An 18,472-nucleotide genomic window follows, 5' to 3' on the forward strand; every position below is an offset into this window, starting at 1 on the left:
GAGCACAGGATTTTCTTTGGGTTTTTTTGTGTTGTTGTTGTTGTTTTAATTTTTATTGGCGTATAGTTGCTTTACGATGTTGTGTTAATTTCTGCTGTATAGCAAAGTGAATCAGCTATATGTATACATATATCCACTCTTTTTTGGATTTCCTTCCCATTTATGTCACTACAGAGCATTAAGTAGAGTTCCCTGGAGCACAGGATTTTCCCTCCCTGTGGAGCTGGAGCATGTCAGCCTCCCAGGACATGGATGTGTTTACCAACCTGCAAGCTCCCTAAACCCCACACTACTGGGATTCTGTGGAGGCTTCCTCACATGGGCATGATCAATTATTGACTCCCTTTCCAGCCCCTCTCCCCTCTCTAGAGAATGGGGAGCATGGCTGAAAATTCCAAGCTTCTAATCATGGCTTGATCTTTCTGGTGACCAGCCCCCATCAAGAGCCCACCCAGAGTCAACTCACTAGAACAAAAGACACCCCTATCACCCAGAAAATTCCAAGGGATTTAGGAGCCATGTGTCAGGGACAGGTCAAAGACCAAATATTAGAACAAAAGATGCTCCTAATGCTCTTATCACTTTTTTACAAGGGTGTTTTTTGTTTGTTTGTTTGTTTTACACTCAGGTTGCCCTGTGTCAGGAGCTGGAACAGAGACCAATGTACCCTGCTTTTTCACATCCAGGATAACCAAAGGGGATCAGGTGCTGGCTAACCTCTTCCTTGGACCCTGGCTCCTAATCTCAAGGCAAACAAGGCCCCAAATCAAATCCATCCCAGAGGAATGACCCAGAGGACCATTGGCATCTTTCCCAGATTCTTATTTAAGATCTTTTCCTTTTCCTGGGAGCTCCAACAAGCAGGGTTCTGGGTGGGGCCTGGTGACCCTCTTTGGAGTCCAGCTTACAATGCAGATAATAAACAACCCCCTTCTCTCCTTCTTTCAACCCTGAGGCCCTTCCCCACTCTGCATTCCTCCCCTCTCTGACTCCCTGTCCATCAAGGCCTGGCCTTGAAGTCTCACAGTTTGTTCTTTACCCTGCATGCCTATCCGCATCTCTCTATAATTGTCAGGGGTCAGGCAGACGCTTCCTCTCCCTAGAAGTGAAGGAGGCTGTCCTCTCAGGCCATTTGGCTGAGCCAGCACCTTGTCACACACAGATGGATCCACTTTAGACCTGCTTGTAGGGGGGACCACCAGGCCTGCTCAGACCTCCAATCCTACACGTGATTCCTACTTTTCTGCAACTCTCCGGCTTTCTCACAACTCCATGTATCTGACCTCCCTAATTAGTACATAGGGAGAAATATACTTATCTGTACTTCACAGACAGATATATGCTTAATAAAGAAACTGAGCCCCTGCTGGGTTCTGCAGGGTCCACAGTGAGCACCTGATTCCCAGGTAAGAGGTCTGGGGCCTGGAGGACCATTGGTAGAAGCAGGGCCTTGGGGACTTGCACTTTTGCGAGCCCTGCCTTACATTATGTAGAGCATATTAAAATGCCTCCACATTTCACATTAAATATAAATTTGCCCTAAAATCATTTGAAATGATGTGGGGACATTTCTTTCTCTTCTTTCTGCTACAAAAATATATTGTAAAATTTTATTACATTTTTCATAAACAAAATAATTAATAATATAATAAAAACCTGTGGTACTCACCACCAGCTTAAGCAATAAAATGTTCCCAGGATAGTTGAAATATCCTGTGTACCTCTCTCTGATACCCTCCCCTCCCTACAGAGGAAACTACCATCCTGAATTTTGAGTGTATTGTTCCCATTGATTTCCTTAAACTTTATATATATTTCTGAAACAGATTGAAAATGTTTGCATTTTCAGCTCTATCACAGTGATTTACGAAAATAATTTTTACAGTTTTGCATTTGAAGTTAGCTGGTTACAAGTTACTTACGTTCCGATTGGTTCTGATTCTTAGTCGTCATTACTTAGATTCTTGTAGAATGAGAAAATCTAACATATAAATGGATTTCAAATGTTATTAAATGTTTGCGAAGACAGTTAAGGAAGTTAAAATAATAGTGTTTTGTAGACACTTCCCAAGGCATTCACTAGTTTTGGTTTTGCACTTTTCCTTTCATATTTTGAGGCCAAACATTTTTTTCCCAGGTGATATAAATGTTTCTATTGATAGGAAAACCTCCTAGGCCTAGCACTTGTCCAGAGCCTCTGAGGGGTACAACAGGATGGCTGTGCCCACCACAGACTAAGAGCAGCGGCAAAATTAAGCTGACACTTTGGAGCACCCACTGAGCCAGGCCCCCCTGTCCTAAGCCTTTCACATCTGCCTATGAATTCACTTACTCCTATCGGGTAGATGCTACAGCCACCCCACGTCCTATTAGAGGAAATAGGCACCAGGCAGTCCTGTGCCAGGTGGAAAGGGGTGGAGCTGGGATTTGAACCCAGGAAGCTGCCACCCTTCCTCCTGCTGCCTTCCATTTTCTGAGCCCCACCTGTACCGTACATGAACGTGTATTTTCTCAGAATCTTCTCAAGGACCAGGCATTGTTATCCCCATTTTATGCGGGAACCTGGCTCAGAGACTTGCTCCGGCTCACGCGGTTGAAAGAGGTGGCAGATTTATGATTTGAATCTGCGCCTGCGTGTGTGATTTTCGGGACACCGCACTGCTGCCCCCTCCCAACCTTGCCGCTTGGCAGCCAGGCCGAGTTCCCTCCTGCCCACACCTCCTCCCTCAACTCACCCCTTTAGGGGAGGGAAGGATCTGCAGGTGTTAGGGGTGGGTGAAGAGGGGCACCGACCTAACTCACCCTCACCCGGATTCCAGGCCTCTGTCAGCCCAGGGCCTCTGCAGTAGGGAGGGGGCTATTTATCTGCAAGTCCTGGCACCGTGCCTCTTCCTCCCCTCCCCACCAGCTCCCCCTCCCCACCCCCCCTTCTCTCCCCACCCGCCTCCTACCCAGGGTGGTGAGTAGGTGGTTAGAAGCAGGCCTCACTGCTTTCTGCTTTCCACGTGATAGTCTCAGCTGGCTGGCTCCCCTCCCCCTGCAGATCTCCTTTATCTTGAGCCATCAGAATCTCTCTGGAGAGCACCCTCCCCTCCCCCAAGGTCACCTCCCAGGGGTTTGGCTCTTGCTCACTGAACAGGCCCCCTTCTGCCTGGAAATGGGGGATGGTTTTAAAGAGCCAGATCCTTCCCTGGAGTCTTCTACTTTCCACCCCAGGGAATAGAGTCAGAGTGAAGGTGGGGCAGGGGAGGGAAGGACCATGGCTTGGAACCAGAAGACTAGGGTTTTGTCTCTGGGTCTGTGCCTCATTTGTTGTATGACCTTGGACTAGTCACATCCTCTTTCTGGGCCTCAGTTTCCTCAACTAGAGAGTGTGGCTGGACCAGATGCTCTCCAAGATCCTTTTCTTCTAGAAGTGTATGAGTAAATGTATACCCTGCCCTGCAACATTGGATATGTGACAGGTATATATACATATAATTTTTTTTTCTTTAATTAGCAATACAAGCAAACCTGTCTCCTGCTATTTCAGGAAGAAGTCTCACTGACTGTTCAGCCCAGAGAGGGAAGAGAAAACCAAGGTGAAACTAATACCTAGGGGAGAGAGGAGGAACTCTCAGGCTGAAGCAGGAAGGGAGAGGGAATTCCAGGGTACAATTTTGGAAGTACACTAGAATCAGAGATGGAGTTTTTTGTTTGTTTGTTTGTTTTTTAATATTTATTTATTTATTTGGCTGTGTTGGGTCTTAGTTGCGGCATGTGGGATCTTTGTCGTGGCACGCAGGCATCTCTCTAGTTGTGGCACATGGGCTTAGTTGCCCCAGCATGTGGGATCTTAGTTTCCCAACCAGGGATCAAACCCGTGTCCCCTGCAGTGGAAGGCAGATTCTTTTTTTTTTTTTTAGGTTCACTAAATTATTTTAAAAATCATAAAACGTTTCTTACAAAAAAGCATTACATTCTGCACACTGCTCTGAATAGATGCCAGGGACATATGGACTATTGTTACTTTTCCTCCCTGTCCCACACCCCCAGATGTTACAGTGACCACAAAGCAAAGTGTTCACAGTAATTACATGGGGGGACTTTTTTTCAACCACCAACAATGAACAAAAATTAAAATTCACTCTGCTGCTGTTTCAAAATTCAATGTTAGTTTTTGCACACCCTCCCCCAACCCCCAACCCTGTTTGTAAGGAACTAAAACATTTCATCTGGTGAACAGCAAAGATTTCACTACACCTCAAATGCAGAACACCTACGAGGTAGAGGAATGTTGGCTTTTTAAACAGAAGCAGATTAAAAAAAAAAAAAAAATGCAGGACTCCTTCAGTTCTTCACTAGTCTTAGAAAAATTTTCCAGAATACTGCTTCACACTGTTCTGCAGCAAATACTGTGCATTCTGTATCTGGTCCTGTGTTCCTGTAATGGTAATGATCTGATCTTCGGACCCCTCTAAAGGCTCATCAATTTTGATTGAAGCTCCTGACTCATGACGGAGTTTAATCCGCTGACCACCTTTGCCAATAATCGATCCAGCCAAATCTTTGGGAATAGTTACTTGTGTAGTAATAATAGGTCCGCCAAGATCACCATATGAGCCACGACCCCCAGCATAGGAATAATCACATCCAGAGCCACCCTGTGGTTCATAAGCCATCTGCCACTCTGATGGGCTCCATGCATCTATTGCAGAGTCCCAGGTTTCATCAGCACTGAAACCAACCATGCCATCATAACGGTCTCCAGGTCTCCCTCTTCTGTCAGAGGCCATTAGATCTCCTCCTCTAGGTGGTGGTGGAGGAAGAGGAAGATTCCGAGGTCTGCTACCACCCCAGCCACCTCGTCCAGGAGGAGGTGGAGGAGGTCCTCGACGAGGGCTCATATCATCATAATCTCTTCCGGATGGAGGCATGGGACGCCCACCCCAACCAGGAGGCATTCTGTCAAAACCACCTCTTCCCCGCATGGGAAATCCCACGGGATATCCATGGCGGTCATCGACCATCATTGTAAAACCACCATAATCATAGGTTTCATCATACAAATTGGGATCATAAGGCTGAGCACGTCCCTTGATGGGAGACTCTAATATAAGATCAAGGATGATCTTTATGCACTCTACACCCCTATCAGGTTTTCCTCCGATAAGAACGAATCTGTCAGTGGATTGAGGACAACATTCCTGGAAAAGCTTGATTGTTGTCTGAGTGCTCTCTTGAAGTTCTTTGATTTTAACACCTTTGACGCCAATAATTCCTCCAGCCAGACTCTGGTGAATCAACAGTCTCAACTCGCAGTCAAAGTTGCTTCCTTTACAGTGTTGGTAATTTAAGCATTCCACAGCATCAGATTCGAGCGGGAGCTGGCTGGTTGCAGTGGGTGATGGCACCTGCAGGCCCTCTTCCAAGGTAGGGATGATTTTCTTCAGAATTTCTCCAATTGTTTCAATATTAGCACTGTTATTCAGTATGCGCTCGGGGCCACTGCTGTCTGGGACTGAAACACTGGCATTGTGGTCTGTAAGGAGAGCCTTAATGTTCTTGCCTCCTTTTCCACTCACTGCCCCAGCATTCTAGCTCTGCAGCAGAATGCATAATTCAACCATCTCGTCAGTGTTTCTAGATCTTTTAAAAGCTTGTTCCTCTTCCTATCTTCCTATTTAAGTCACAGGCAGGATAGGGGATTATGAGATCTTTTTCTTCAGATACCAGGGATGCTTCAGATGGGCCCCACATGAAAACAGAGGTCATGTTAGCTGTTACTTTAAAGGCATCACTCTGTACAAGTGGCACCTGGAAGGTTCACCTCCCTACAGACTGCTGCCTTTTGGACTTACCACCTGGAGTGTTCCTGTTCCCTGTCCTGATTCTGACATTCTAACCTCATCCTTCCTGACTCCCTTTTCCTTTCCCTTCTCTTCACTTCCCTTGCTGTCAGGTCCTGTCCAACCGCCAGAAAACACTTCCTTCTAGAGCACTTCATGGATTCCCCTTTCATGATTTTAGTGCCCATTTCCCTCTACTGTTCAACATGTTCTATGCCAACTGAGGATAGTGCTCATTTAATTAATTTTAGTTTGTTTTTTACTTATTTGTATTAGGTCAGAAAGGTCTTAAATCAGTTTAAGATTATTGGAGAACCCAAGCTCTATGTTGTGTTTGAGCTTGAATCTGCTAGAGCCACTTTTTTTTTTTTAACTTGCACAGCCAGTAAAAGGAGGAGATACACCCAGGGGTCTGAGATTTTTCTAACAGAAGGGCCTGTAGTTAGTTCATTAATAGCCTAAGTTAGCAAATTCCAGTTCCTTCAACAAACATTTTATATATTAAATGAATAATATATTGTTTCCAGGGCTTCCCCAGTGTGGAGACTCTGTAGTTAACACTAAATAACCATCTCAAGAGGAACTCTGTATTAGTTTTCTCAGGAGTAAATGAGACAGAGGTTAAAATGTAAATAGGAGCTTTCTGCCACCTGTCTGGTGTCTTGATTCCTTTTGCTCTAGAGATCCCTGGAATTTAAATATTCTTCCATCCCCTTTCGCTTTCCTTTACTAAAATTCAAAGTAATTGACATAACAGTACTCTTCCCTGTAGTGTCTTTTCATCTTAATCAAACCTAAATCAAAGTGATTCTTTTTAGATATGTAATTCCTATTTCCACATAGGGATACATGAAATGCAGCAAGATTATATAAATAAAAAGTAAAGTTTTCCCCTTGATGGGGAAAACAAGGATAAGAACATAAAATTAAATGAGGAACAAGACTACAATTAAAAACAAACAAGCAAACAAAAAAACCCACTATGGAGTTCTATATTTTTGCTACAAGTGCTTGTGTATTGGGTTTCCTGGCAGGCAAGGGGAAAAGGGACAACTAGTTAGTTACATACTTCATAGTGTCTGTGTGGTAAAAAATGAATCCACGGCTTAGGAGAGGCACAGCTAAAAGACCAAAATGACCCTGTGTAAAGTAGGGAGCCACCCCTTCAATACCAGCTTTGCAATAGACTTGGTGCCGAGTTTTGCATAGCATTTTTTTCACGAAGCACAGCAGAGTAAAGGTAACTCTGCAGGAAGTGGTGTGTTAACCCTGGTATTCATCCCCTGTTGGTCTGGTTTAAGCTTGGGTTAATTTTAAAATATCTGGATTGGATCATCTGGTTGACTTTTAAAGAGAGTTGTATTACCAGAAAAAAAGGTCTATCAGTTAGGATCCTGAGAGTGGCAAGCAACAGAAACTCCAGCCCTACTGGCTAAAACAAAATGACGTTTCTGGGTTCCTGGGACCAAAAAGATCAGCAGTAGTTTTAACATCAGACAAGGGCTTACCTAAGACTTAAGTGCTCTGAACAGGCCTGGTTTCTTTCTCTACATTTCTCAGGATCACTTCCTGGGTGTTGGCTCCATGCTCAGACAGATCAAACAGCTCTCAGAACTGACAGCACTGAGAGTAACAGTGTGCTGTTACATTGATACAGATAGTTATAATGTTGGAAAATTTCTATGCTCACTGGTAAATAGCCACCATCCCAAGCTATCTGAGTAACCCCTAGTGTGATGGTTAATTTTATGTTCAGCTTAACTGGACCAAGGGGTGCCCAGATTAAACATTATTTATGGATGTTTCCAGATGAGATTAGCATTTAAATGGTGGACCCAATGTGGGTGGGCATCATCCAATCCATTGAAGGCCTAAATAGAGCAAAAAGATGGCGGAAGGAGGAATTCAACCCTTTTGCTTCCTACTTGCCTGCTTGAGCTAGGACATCAGTTTTCTCCTGCTCTTGGACTGGAATTTATACCACAGTAAGTCCCCTACATATGAACGACTTCCATCCCGAGAGCGTGTTCGTAAGTCCAATTTGTTCATAAATCCAACAAAGTTAGCCTAGGTACCTGACTTTTACAGATAATGTCAGAGACACATGAACTAACTTACGTGATTGGACATGCGAACACACGTTCGCATCTTTGAAAGTTTGCAACTTGAAGGTTCGTACGTAGGGGACTTACTGTATTGGCTCTCTCATTCTCAGTACTTGGGACTCAGACTAGAATTACACCACTGGCTTTCCTGGGTCTCCAGCTTGCAGACAGTAGATCATGGGACTTCTCCACCTCCATAATCATGTAAGCCAATTCCTCATAATAAATCTCTTCCTATATTCATGTATTCTATTGGTTCTTTTCCTCTGGAGAACCCTGAGTAATACACCTAGCCACCCTGGACCTCCCTAAAATGCAACTAAAGTGTTAATGCCCAGCATAGCCAGGAGCCTTTAAATCCTTACTTCCTGCACTGGCTTGTTCTGATTTTGAAAATCATCCCTAACTATATTTTCTCCTTTATATTGACTGGGGTAGAGAAGGTGTTTTCCCCAGCATCCTCAGCAAACGTCCTGAGTCTCAGTCTGATTGCATCAATCACTGTGAACTAGAAAGCATTGATTGGCCTAGGCTAGATTACATGTTCTATCCTTGACCCCACTAGTCCCAAGATAAGCACCTTGTCTGGGAACAAAGTGGTGGAGCAGAAACTCATGGGCTTTAGAATCAGACAGATCCTGGTTAGTTCATTCATTCATGAATCAAAGCAGTGGGAATAAGGTACCAAACAAAACAGACCTAGTCCCAGCCCTAATGGAGGCACTAAATGAGTGTATCAGTTATCTAATGCTGTGTAACAAACCACCCCCAAACTCAGTGACTTAAAAACAACAACCCTTTTATTTGCTCACCACTGTGTGTGTTAGCAATGTGGGCTGGGCTCAGCTGAATGATTCTTCTGGACTCACTCCTGTGGCTTCAGTCAGCTTGTGGGGCAGCTGGGGCTGGTTGATCTAGGGTGGCCTTACTCCAAGGTCTGGCAGTAGTGGTTGGCTGGGCCAGGGTACTCCAGCAGGCTAGCCTGGGCTTCTTCACTTGACAGCAGTGTTTGAAGAAGGCAAGCCCCATGCACATGTGCTTTTCAAGCCTGTGATTGCATCATCATGCTAATGTGCCATTGGCCTAAGCAAATCACATGACCAGGCCCCAGAATCATCATGATGAGAGGCTTCCCAAGAACGTGAGTATGGAGAGACATGATCAGTTGGGGACAGACTGTAACAATCTCCCACAATCAGTAGCAAACACATAAACAAATGACAAATTTTGATTACTGCTCTGAAGGAAGAGAGCAAGATGCTGTGAGAGGATCATAGGAAGGACCTCATTTAGGTGGTAGTCAGGGCAGGCCTTTCTGAAGAGGGTCATTTGCACTGATATCTAAAGAAGGAGTAGCCACATGAATGCAGGGAAAGAACTGGAAAGGAGGACATCTATGACCTTGCTACTCCAAGTGGTTCCTGGACCAGCAACGTTGGCATCACCTGGGATTTGTTAGAGAAACAGCAACTCAGGCTCTGTTCCAGACCTTTTGAATCAGAATCTGCATTTTTTTTTCTTATGATTACCCTTTTTATTTTTTGAATTTTATTTTATTTTTTTAATATAGCAGGTTCTTATTAGTTATCTATTTTATACATATTAGTGTATATATGTCAATCCCAATCTCCCAATTCATCCCACCACCACTCCCCCAGAATCTGCATTTTAACAAGACATTCGTGTGCACAATAAACTTTGAGAAACTTGTGACTATCAGAGAGAAGGCAGAGGTGTAAGAAAGAGGGAAGGAAACAGCACAGCTAGCCAGAGACACTCAGGTGCGCTCCTCAGTCCTGAAGTTTCTACTGTGACCTGGCTACCAGGCCAGGAGAGACCCTTTCTCCACTGCCCTGGGCCCCACCGGAGGGCCCCATGTTCACAGCTCCGCTGTGAGAAGGGCTTTGGTTCAGTGGGCATCACCCAGAGGGAAGCACCCGAAACCAGAGCTCTGCTGGCCTTGGCAAGCACTTGCCCTCTGATAGGAGGGGACAGTACAAATAGGGCCTCTGTTTATGCATACACAGTTCCAGGTGGGAGGGAGGCCAGTTATGCAGCAGCCAGTTCTGGGGCACCCTGATAATCCCTGGGAAGGCCAAACCCTCAAGGCTGCTTGGTCCTCTGGCCCCTCACTGGGTATGGAAGGTGATGGTGAGTTTTCAGGTCCCTCTAGCCATAAGGCTACAAAGAAGCTTTCCTGGAGGGCAAGTGGGTGGTATTCAGCTGTCATGGTAGGGTGATCATTTGTCCCATTTGCCCATGGCAGTCCTGTTTACACCTGCTGTCCTGGTGTAATGATTAATAATGCCCCCTCTCACTCTGGTTTGGATGATAATTAGGGTCACCTTAGTTATAGCCCAAGTTTGATCTCCAGAACCAAGGGAAGGTGATTCTGAAAGAGCACTGGTCCAGGAGTAAGAAATATGGACTCTTGTCCTGCCCTACTGCTGACAAGCTGGGGGACCTTGGGCGAGTCTTCTCTGGCTGCAGCTGCCTCATCTCTGAATTGAAGGGGTTAGATCAGACAGACCTCTTCTAGCTGGGGAGTTAATGAATGCGAGACATGGGTCCCTGGGGGTTCTGGCCCAACGATAGGTTTATGGGGACATTGCCCCTTCCCTAGCATCTTTGACTCCACGACCTCTGGGGACCCCGCATTCTGCTAGCTCTTCCTCCAGGTCCTGCTGTCTGTGCCCACAGCTCTCAGGAGCCCTAGTCTGGTGTCTCTGCCCAGGGCTCTGTGTCAACAGGGCCTCGCTGCCTGTCAACCACCTTCTCCTCCCCTGCACTCCACCCTAGAGGGACCTTTCTTTAGCCTGCACTTCCTTATTGTGTGATGTTTGGGACAAACAACTAAATCACCTGCAATTGAGTCTCCATCTGTCATGGGGGATAAGATGTCAATATTGTAGGGTTAGGGATAATGTTCATAAAGTGCCCAGCTCATAGTAGGAACTCACCAAGGTATTACTAAGCCTCATATTCCCCCATCTTAATGTTAATGCATCATCTCTTTCCATCTTAAAATTAACCATCTCCTGAAGGGTCTTAACAGAGTTGTCTGAGAACCAAAGGCAGTGATGGACAGACAAGTGTGAAGGCACAGAAGGTCACTCCCTGTAACTTTCTGTAACTGGAAGGGTCTGTGAAACCTCTCATTCCTCAGCCCCACCTAATGGACTACATGTTCCGCCTGTCACTGGCTGGTGCATGGGGTGAAGCCTTACGGGCCCTTGAATCCCTGAAAAATGACCACATAGCTTCGGTAATCTTTATTCCCATGACATCATGTTGCTAAATTTAACTTTCTTCTTACTTGCTCCTTTAGTCTTGCTTTCAGGTGCTTTGCTCCAGCAAAAAAGAACACCAGCTCTGCAGTCTGACACTTAACTAACCCTTCTTATCCCCTCAGAACCCCCATTTCCTCTTGTTGACCGGGGGTAATTGTCCCCAGCTCATAGAATCATGAGGGTTATAGGAGGTGGTTTATGAAAAGGATCTGTCTTATGGCAGGACTCAATAAATGGAGGGCTTTTATCCTGTTATCTTTCTCTTTGCTGAGAATAAAGAATTTTCTCTGGGGCAAGATAAGAAAGCAAGCCAGAGTTTCTAGTCTCTATTGCTGCATAATAAATGATCTCCAAACTTAGCAGCTCAAAACAATTTTTTTTCTCATGATTTTTTGGGTCAGGAATGTGAGAAGGCTCATCTAGGCAGTTCCTGCTGGGGGTCTCCCAGGCAATTGTTGAATGGAGCTGTCATCATCTGAAGGCTCTGCTGGGCTGGATGTCCAAGATGACTCTCTTACTCAGCTGGCAGTTGATGCTGGCTGTTGGCCGGGAGCTCCATCTGGGACTGTCAACCAGACTGCCTACATATGCCTGTCCTGCATCAGGGTAGTTGGACTTCTTACATGGGGACTGACTTCCTTGCCAGAGCAAGCATCTCAAGGGGACCAGGCCAAAACTGCCTGGCTTCTTATGACCTAGTTTTAGAAGTCACATAGCATCTCATCTGCCATACTCTGTTTGTGGAAGCCTGCCCAGATTCAAGAGGAGGGGCCATAGACCCCACCACTCCATGGAAGGATTGGCAAGGTTATATTGTCGATCAGTGTGTGGGATGGGAGAAATTGACTGACGAGGGCATCTTAGGAAAATACAATCTGTCACATTCCCCCCAATTCATATGTAAATCAGGGCTGTTATCATTCATAAACTACAGAAGCTGGCTCTGGTTAGCTTAAGAATAAAAAAAATTTGGACACCTTTAAGGCTCATAGAATTGATGGAGGTTGGAAGGCCAAGATTGGCAAATAGGCCAGAAACAAGGAGGTCTGGAGGCCTGGGCAGCAGGTACGCACATAAAGAAGAAACGTAAGAACTATCCAGTCTAAATAGTGTAGCCCACCACTGCTAGAATAAATACAACCGCTAGGCACTCAGCTTCCTTGCAGCCCTCTGAAGAGCAAAGCCCAGGAAAGGTGAGTTGATGGGTTGAGTCACATGCTTTCCTCTGCTTGGGCCAGTGTAGACAGAGAGAGGACTCACTGGTACCTTTTTGTACTCATTGGTACCTTCCCACCATAGTGGGAAGTTGGACTGTCCTCCACAGAGACTGTACACAGTGGGAGATTCTCCAAAGGAGATGTAGGGTGCTATAGGACAGTGTGGAGTAGGTGCTGCAGATCCCCAAACCACAAGTGTCCACCAGAGAGCCCACCGACTCAGACACCCCTCTGTAGTGATCGGTGCCCCCAGTACTGAGAAGGAGGAACAGAGAGCTGAAGAAGATGCTCAGAGGGACCAGAATACTGTCCTAAGGATTTAAAGGGCTGTCATTTCGAGGAGGATTTGATTTGTTCAACATGGTTGTAGAACATACTTTTGCTCAACATCAGAAAGAACTTTCTCTTAAAAATTTTTTTTATTCTATTTTTAATGTTTTGAATAGGCAATACATTCATTGAAAGAGTATTAAAAGGAACGCAGTGAAAGTCTCCCTCCCACTACTTTTTCCTATCCACCTACTTCTCACTTTATTCCCCACCTCCACTCCAGATACTCATCTTAATAGTGCCTTGTATATGCTCGCATAGGTTTTAAATTTCCTTTTAGGGCTTCCCTGGTGGCGCAGTGGTTGAGAATCTGCCTGCTAATGCAGGGGACACGGGTTCGAGCCCTGGTCTGGGAAGATCCCACATGCCGCGGAGCAGCTGGGCCCGTGAGCCACAACTACTGAGCCTGCGCGTCTGGAGCCTGTGCCCCGCAACGGGAGGGGCCGCGATAGTGAAAGGCCCGCGCACCGCGATGAAGAGCGGTCCCCGCACCGCGATGAAGAGTGGCCCCCACTTGCCGCAACTAGAGAAAGCCCTCGCACGAACCGAAGACCCAGCACAGCCAAAAAAATAAATAAATAAATAAAAATAAAAGTAGCTATAAAATTAAAAAAAAAAAATTTCCTTTTAGATTTTTTAAATTTATTTTTAGTTGTGATTAAAATATACATAACATAAAATTTACCATTTTAACCATTTTTAAGTGTACGACTCAGTGGTATTAAGCACATTCACATTGTTGTGCAACCATCACCACCATCCATCTCCAGAATGTATTTCATCTTCCCAAGCTAAAAATCTGTACCCATTAAACAATAACCCCTCATTCCTCCCTTCTCCAAGCCCTTGGCAACCATGATTCTACTTTCCGTTTCTATGAATTTGCCTATTTTATGTACCTCATACAAGTGAAATGATACAGTATTTGTTCTTTTGTGCCTGGCTTTTTTCACTTAGCATAATATCTTCAAGATTCACCCATGTTGTATCATATGTCAGAATTTCCTTCCTTTGTAAGCTTAAATAATATTCCATTGCTTCATATATTTTTATGGTCTGTTATTAGATGCATATATGTGTGTAATTATTATATCTTCTTGCTATATTAAAGCTTTTACTGATAGATAATTCCTTCTTTGCCTTTTATAAACTTTTTTAATTTAAAGCCTATTTTGTCTGATATTAGTATAACCACCCCTGCTCTTTTTTGGTTACTATTTGCATGGAATGTCTTTTTCCATCCTCTCACTTTCAACTTATTTGTGTTGTTGGATCTAAAGTGAGTCTCTAGTAGACAACATATAATTGGATCATGTTTTTTTTTAATCCATCATACCAATCTCTGTCCTTTGATGCAAGAGTTTAATCCATTTACATTTAAAGAAATTACTGCTAAGGAGGGACATACTTTTGTTATTTTGCTATTTGTTTTCTATATGCCTTTTGACTCTTTTGGCCCTCATGTCCTGCATTACTGTCTTCTCTTGTATTTCAGTTATTGATGTTAGAAAACTACATCTTTATACATTATATGTCTAAAACCATAGACTTACAATTTTTTTTAATGTACTAGTTTCTTAAATCATATAGAAAACAAAAAGTGGAGTTACAAACCAAAATTATAATAATTCTAGCTTTTATAATTGTCCATGTATTTCTCTTTAGGAGAGATCTTATTTCTTCATATGATTTCAAGTTAGTGTCTAATGACCTTTCATTTCCATCTGAAGCACTTTTCCTTTAGCATTTCCTGCAGGGCAGATCTAGTGGTAAGAAACTTTTTATTCCTTTTAAGAATTTATTGTCAGAAACAACTTTAAAAGGAAATTTTAAAAGAAAAAATTCCACCACTCTGACAAGGCTGGTTTTATTTTTCTATAGTTTCCAGTCTTCAGCATAGGAATATATAGTTCTATATTTTGTAAACAATCATTATGCAAGTTTCATTTCACATTGTTTCATAAACATTTCCTTGCTGCCAGAGACCATTTTCATGGTCTTTGTAATATTTCACCTGGAGAACACATCTGGATTTATTTAATCAGTCACTCATTGTTGGACACTTAGTTGCCTCCCAGTTTTCCACTATTAGAAGTAACACTGCAGTGGACAGCCTTGTTTGGCTTTTTCTTCATTTGAATTGTTCCCTTAGAAGGATTCTTTTCTCATAGGATGCTTTTCCTTTTAGGAAAATGAGATCCATTCAAATTATGTCAAGGAACTGGGGGAAAATAATAGTTATTCTACAGATTTTGTATGCGAGGGGATCCAAGAAAAGGTAAACAAACCAGGCTGTGGGGAGGAAGGTTATTTAATAGAGCTAGTCCATGGGGTCTTCTCTCAGGGACTTCTCTCTCTCTCTCTCTCTTTTTTTTTTTTTTTTTTTTGCTACGCTGTGCAGCTTGCAGGAACTTCATCATTCCCTGACCAGGGATCGAACCCAGGCCACGGCAGTGAAAGCACTGAGCCCGAACCACTGGACTGCCAGAGAATTCCCAGGGACTTCTCTTTTAATAAGTTCCAGCTACTACATCAACCAGTGCCCTTGACTCCAATTGAGTTAGGCAAGAAAGGAATTTATTTACATGTTTGTGGGTAGATCTCAGAATTGGATGGAAGGAAGGAAGGAAAGAAAGAAGGAAGAAATCCTTCCTTAAATTCAGGTGGGATTAGAGAATCAGGCTTAGAGACTTCACGGGATCAATGATCAAAATCACATTATGGGACTAATCCAGGGAGGACCATCACAGGCCCTAGACACCCCCTGGACCACCACCACTGGACATACCACAAGAACTGTGGCCATGACAACCCTAGAGACTGTATATGGTCACTGCTGCAGCTACCACCCATCACCAAAATGAGCTGTGCACTATCCCTGCCACTTTGCTTCCAATTCCAAGTCTGAGGCTGATGCTCCTGATGAATGGTACTAGGTCAGCTCCCAAACTTCCAGGAAAACTGGGAATGTACCTGGAATTTTCCACTTCTATAATGCCTCATCAGAAAGGACTTTCCTCAAACACTGGAAGGAGATTTAAATGCTGGTCAGCCAAAAAGAATGACAAATACCTGCTACAGATCCCAAGCCCATTGGGAATAAAGATCAAAACAGGGACGGCAAATTCAGATGCCTACAGTGAGTGACCAGGCAGGTAATGTACTGTGCGAAGAGCTCTGAGTGGGCACGTATGTAAATTTATTGCCACATAGAATAAGAGGTCAGCAGGGCCACTTCTTCCAATATTTCAAGAGAAGCTAGAAATCTAAAAAAAAAAAAAGAAATGTATGAGAAATCTCCTGTTTTTAAATGTTGGCACTGTGGAAGACAGAGTATATCAATTGTCTGGATTTGCTCCAAGGGCAGCTGGTTTGTGGCTTTTGTATAAACCAGGGCTTTACTAAGGCTGCTCAGTGTCTAGGGGCTGAATATGCACATTTTATAGATTTATCTGTTGCTATATTTTGCTTTAAGAAATAATTTTTTTTACCATCTTAACCATTTTAAGTGTATAGTTCAGTAGTGTTAAGTACATTCACATTGTTGTGCCATCTCCAGAACTTTTTCATCTTGCAAAACTGAAACTCTATACCCATTAAACAAGAACTCCTCATTTCCCTCTTCCCCAGCCTGTGGCAACCACCATTCTACTTGCTGTCTCTATGAATTTGACTACTCTATGTACTTCGTGTAAGTGGAACCGTACAGTATTTGTCTTTTTGTGACTGGTTTATTTCAGTGAGCAAAATGTCCTCAAGGTTCATCCGTGTTGTGGCATGTGTCAGAATTTCCTTTCTTTTTAAGGCTGAATAGTATTCCATCGTATGCATACGCATTTTGTTTATCCATTCATCCATCAACAGGTATTTGGGTTGCTTCCACCTTTTGGCTATTGTGAATAATGCTGCTACGTACACAGGTGTACAAATACCTTTTCAAGACCCTGCTGTCATTTCTATGGGGTATATACCCAGAAGTGGAATTACTGGTTAATATGGTAATTCTACTTTTAATATTTTTGAGGAATTGTATTTTGGGTTTTGAGAGTTCTTTCTATATTCAGATACAAGTCCCTTTTCACATAGGTAACTTGCAAATATTTTCTTCAAGTCTGTCATTTATCTATTCATTCTCTTAAGAGCATCTTTCAAAAATCAGTCCTTCATTTTGATGAAGCACAATTTAGCAAAAAAGAAAAAAATTTTTACAGGTAATGCTTTTAGCATCATATTTAAGAAATCTTTGCCTAACGCAAAGTCACAAAGATTTCCTCCTATTTCCTTTGAGAAAGTTTATAGTCTTAGGTTTTACATTTAAGTCTATAATCCATTTTGAGTTAAATACTGTAAGTAACATGAGGTATGGATTGAGGTTTTTTATTTTTATATGGATATCCAATTGTTCTAGTACGAATGTTGAAAAGTTTATCCTTTCCTCATTGAAATGCATTTGCGGCTTTGTCAAAATTCAATTGACCATATATGTCTTGGTCTATTTCTGGACTCTATTTTGTTCCATTGATCTATATTATCTTTTCACCAGTACTACACTGTTTTGATTATTATAGCTTCAGAGTAAGTCATGAAATTAATGTGAATTCTCCAACTTTGTTGTTATTGTTTGAAATTGTTCTGATATTCTAGTCCCATTGCCTTTCCAAATAAACTTTAAAATCTGCTTATCAATTTCTACAAGAAATTCTTATGGAATTTTTATTAGAATTACATTGAATCTACAGATCAGTGTGGGGATAATTTTATTGAGTCTTCCAACCCATGAACATGATGTACCTCTCCATTTTTCAGGTTTTCTTTGATTTCTTCCATCAGTGTTTTGTAATTTTTAGCATACAGATCTTGCACATGTTTTGTTAGATTTCTACCTAAGTATTTCATGTTTTCTGGTGCTACTGTAAATAATGTTTTAAAATGCTTTTTTTTTCAATTTTCAATTGTTTATTGATAATGTATAGAAATAATTTTAATTTTTGTATATTGACCTTGTATCCTGTGACCTTGCTAATAAGCTCACTCATTAGTTAACATTTATTAGTTATTATTAGCTAATAACACATTAATGTTTAAATATTATTTAAAATTGCAATCCAATCCTTGCCATCCTGATCCATTTTAGCACACTCTTCCCCCCACTTTTTTTTTTTTTTTAAACAACAACAGCAGTATTTATTATTTATTTTTTATGTTTATTTTTTTATTTTTGGCTGTGTTGGGTCTTCGTTTCTGTGCGAGGGCTTTCTCTAGTTGTGGCAAGCGGGGGCCACTCTTCATCGCGGTGCGCGGGCCTCTCACTATCGCGGCCTCTCTTGTTGCGGAGCACAGGCTCCAGACGCGCAGGCTCAGTAGCTGTGGCTCATGGGCCCAGTTGCTCCACGGCATGTGGGATCCTCCCAGACCAGGGCTCGAACCCGTGTCCCCTGCATTAGCAGGCAGATTCTCAACCACTGCGCCACCAGGGAAGCCCCCCCCCCACTTTTTTTGCTAGAGCATTTATTACCTTCTAGCTTTCTGTAATTTACCTGTTTTGTTTAATGTCTGTCCTCCCCACTCCATGCCATTAGAAGGTAAGATTCACAGGAGCAGAGATTTTTGTCTGTTTATTCACTGATTTATTTCTTAGCGCATAGTAAGCACTCAGTACCTAGCACTCAATATGCACCATTTGATTGAATAGATTACTAAAC

The 18,472-nt window shown here is 43.0% G+C and overlaps 1 protein-coding gene across 1 annotated transcript; it reads right to left on the reverse strand.

The window, feature by feature from the left end:
- Positions 1-4,273: 4,273 nt before the first annotated feature.
- LOC118889804 (heterogeneous nuclear ribonucleoprotein K-like) lies at positions 4,274-5,009 on the reverse strand. Its single transcript, XM_036841977.1, has 2 exons — positions 4,844-5,009; positions 4,274-4,786 (listed from the first exon to the last, which is right to left on the reverse strand). The coding sequence occupies exons 1-2, from the start codon at positions 5,007-5,009 to the stop codon at positions 4,347-4,349; spliced, it is 606 nt and encodes a 201-aa protein (XP_036697872.1). The 3' UTR covers positions 4,274-4,346.
- Positions 5,010-18,472: the final 13,463 nt, after the last annotated feature.

Source organism: Balaenoptera musculus, chromosome 2 (assembly GCF_009873245.2).
Source record: "Balaenoptera musculus isolate JJ_BM4_2016_0621 chromosome 2, mBalMus1.pri.v3, whole genome shotgun sequence".
NCBI classification, from domain to species: Eukaryota; Metazoa; Chordata; class Mammalia; order Artiodactyla; family Balaenopteridae; genus Balaenoptera; species Balaenoptera musculus.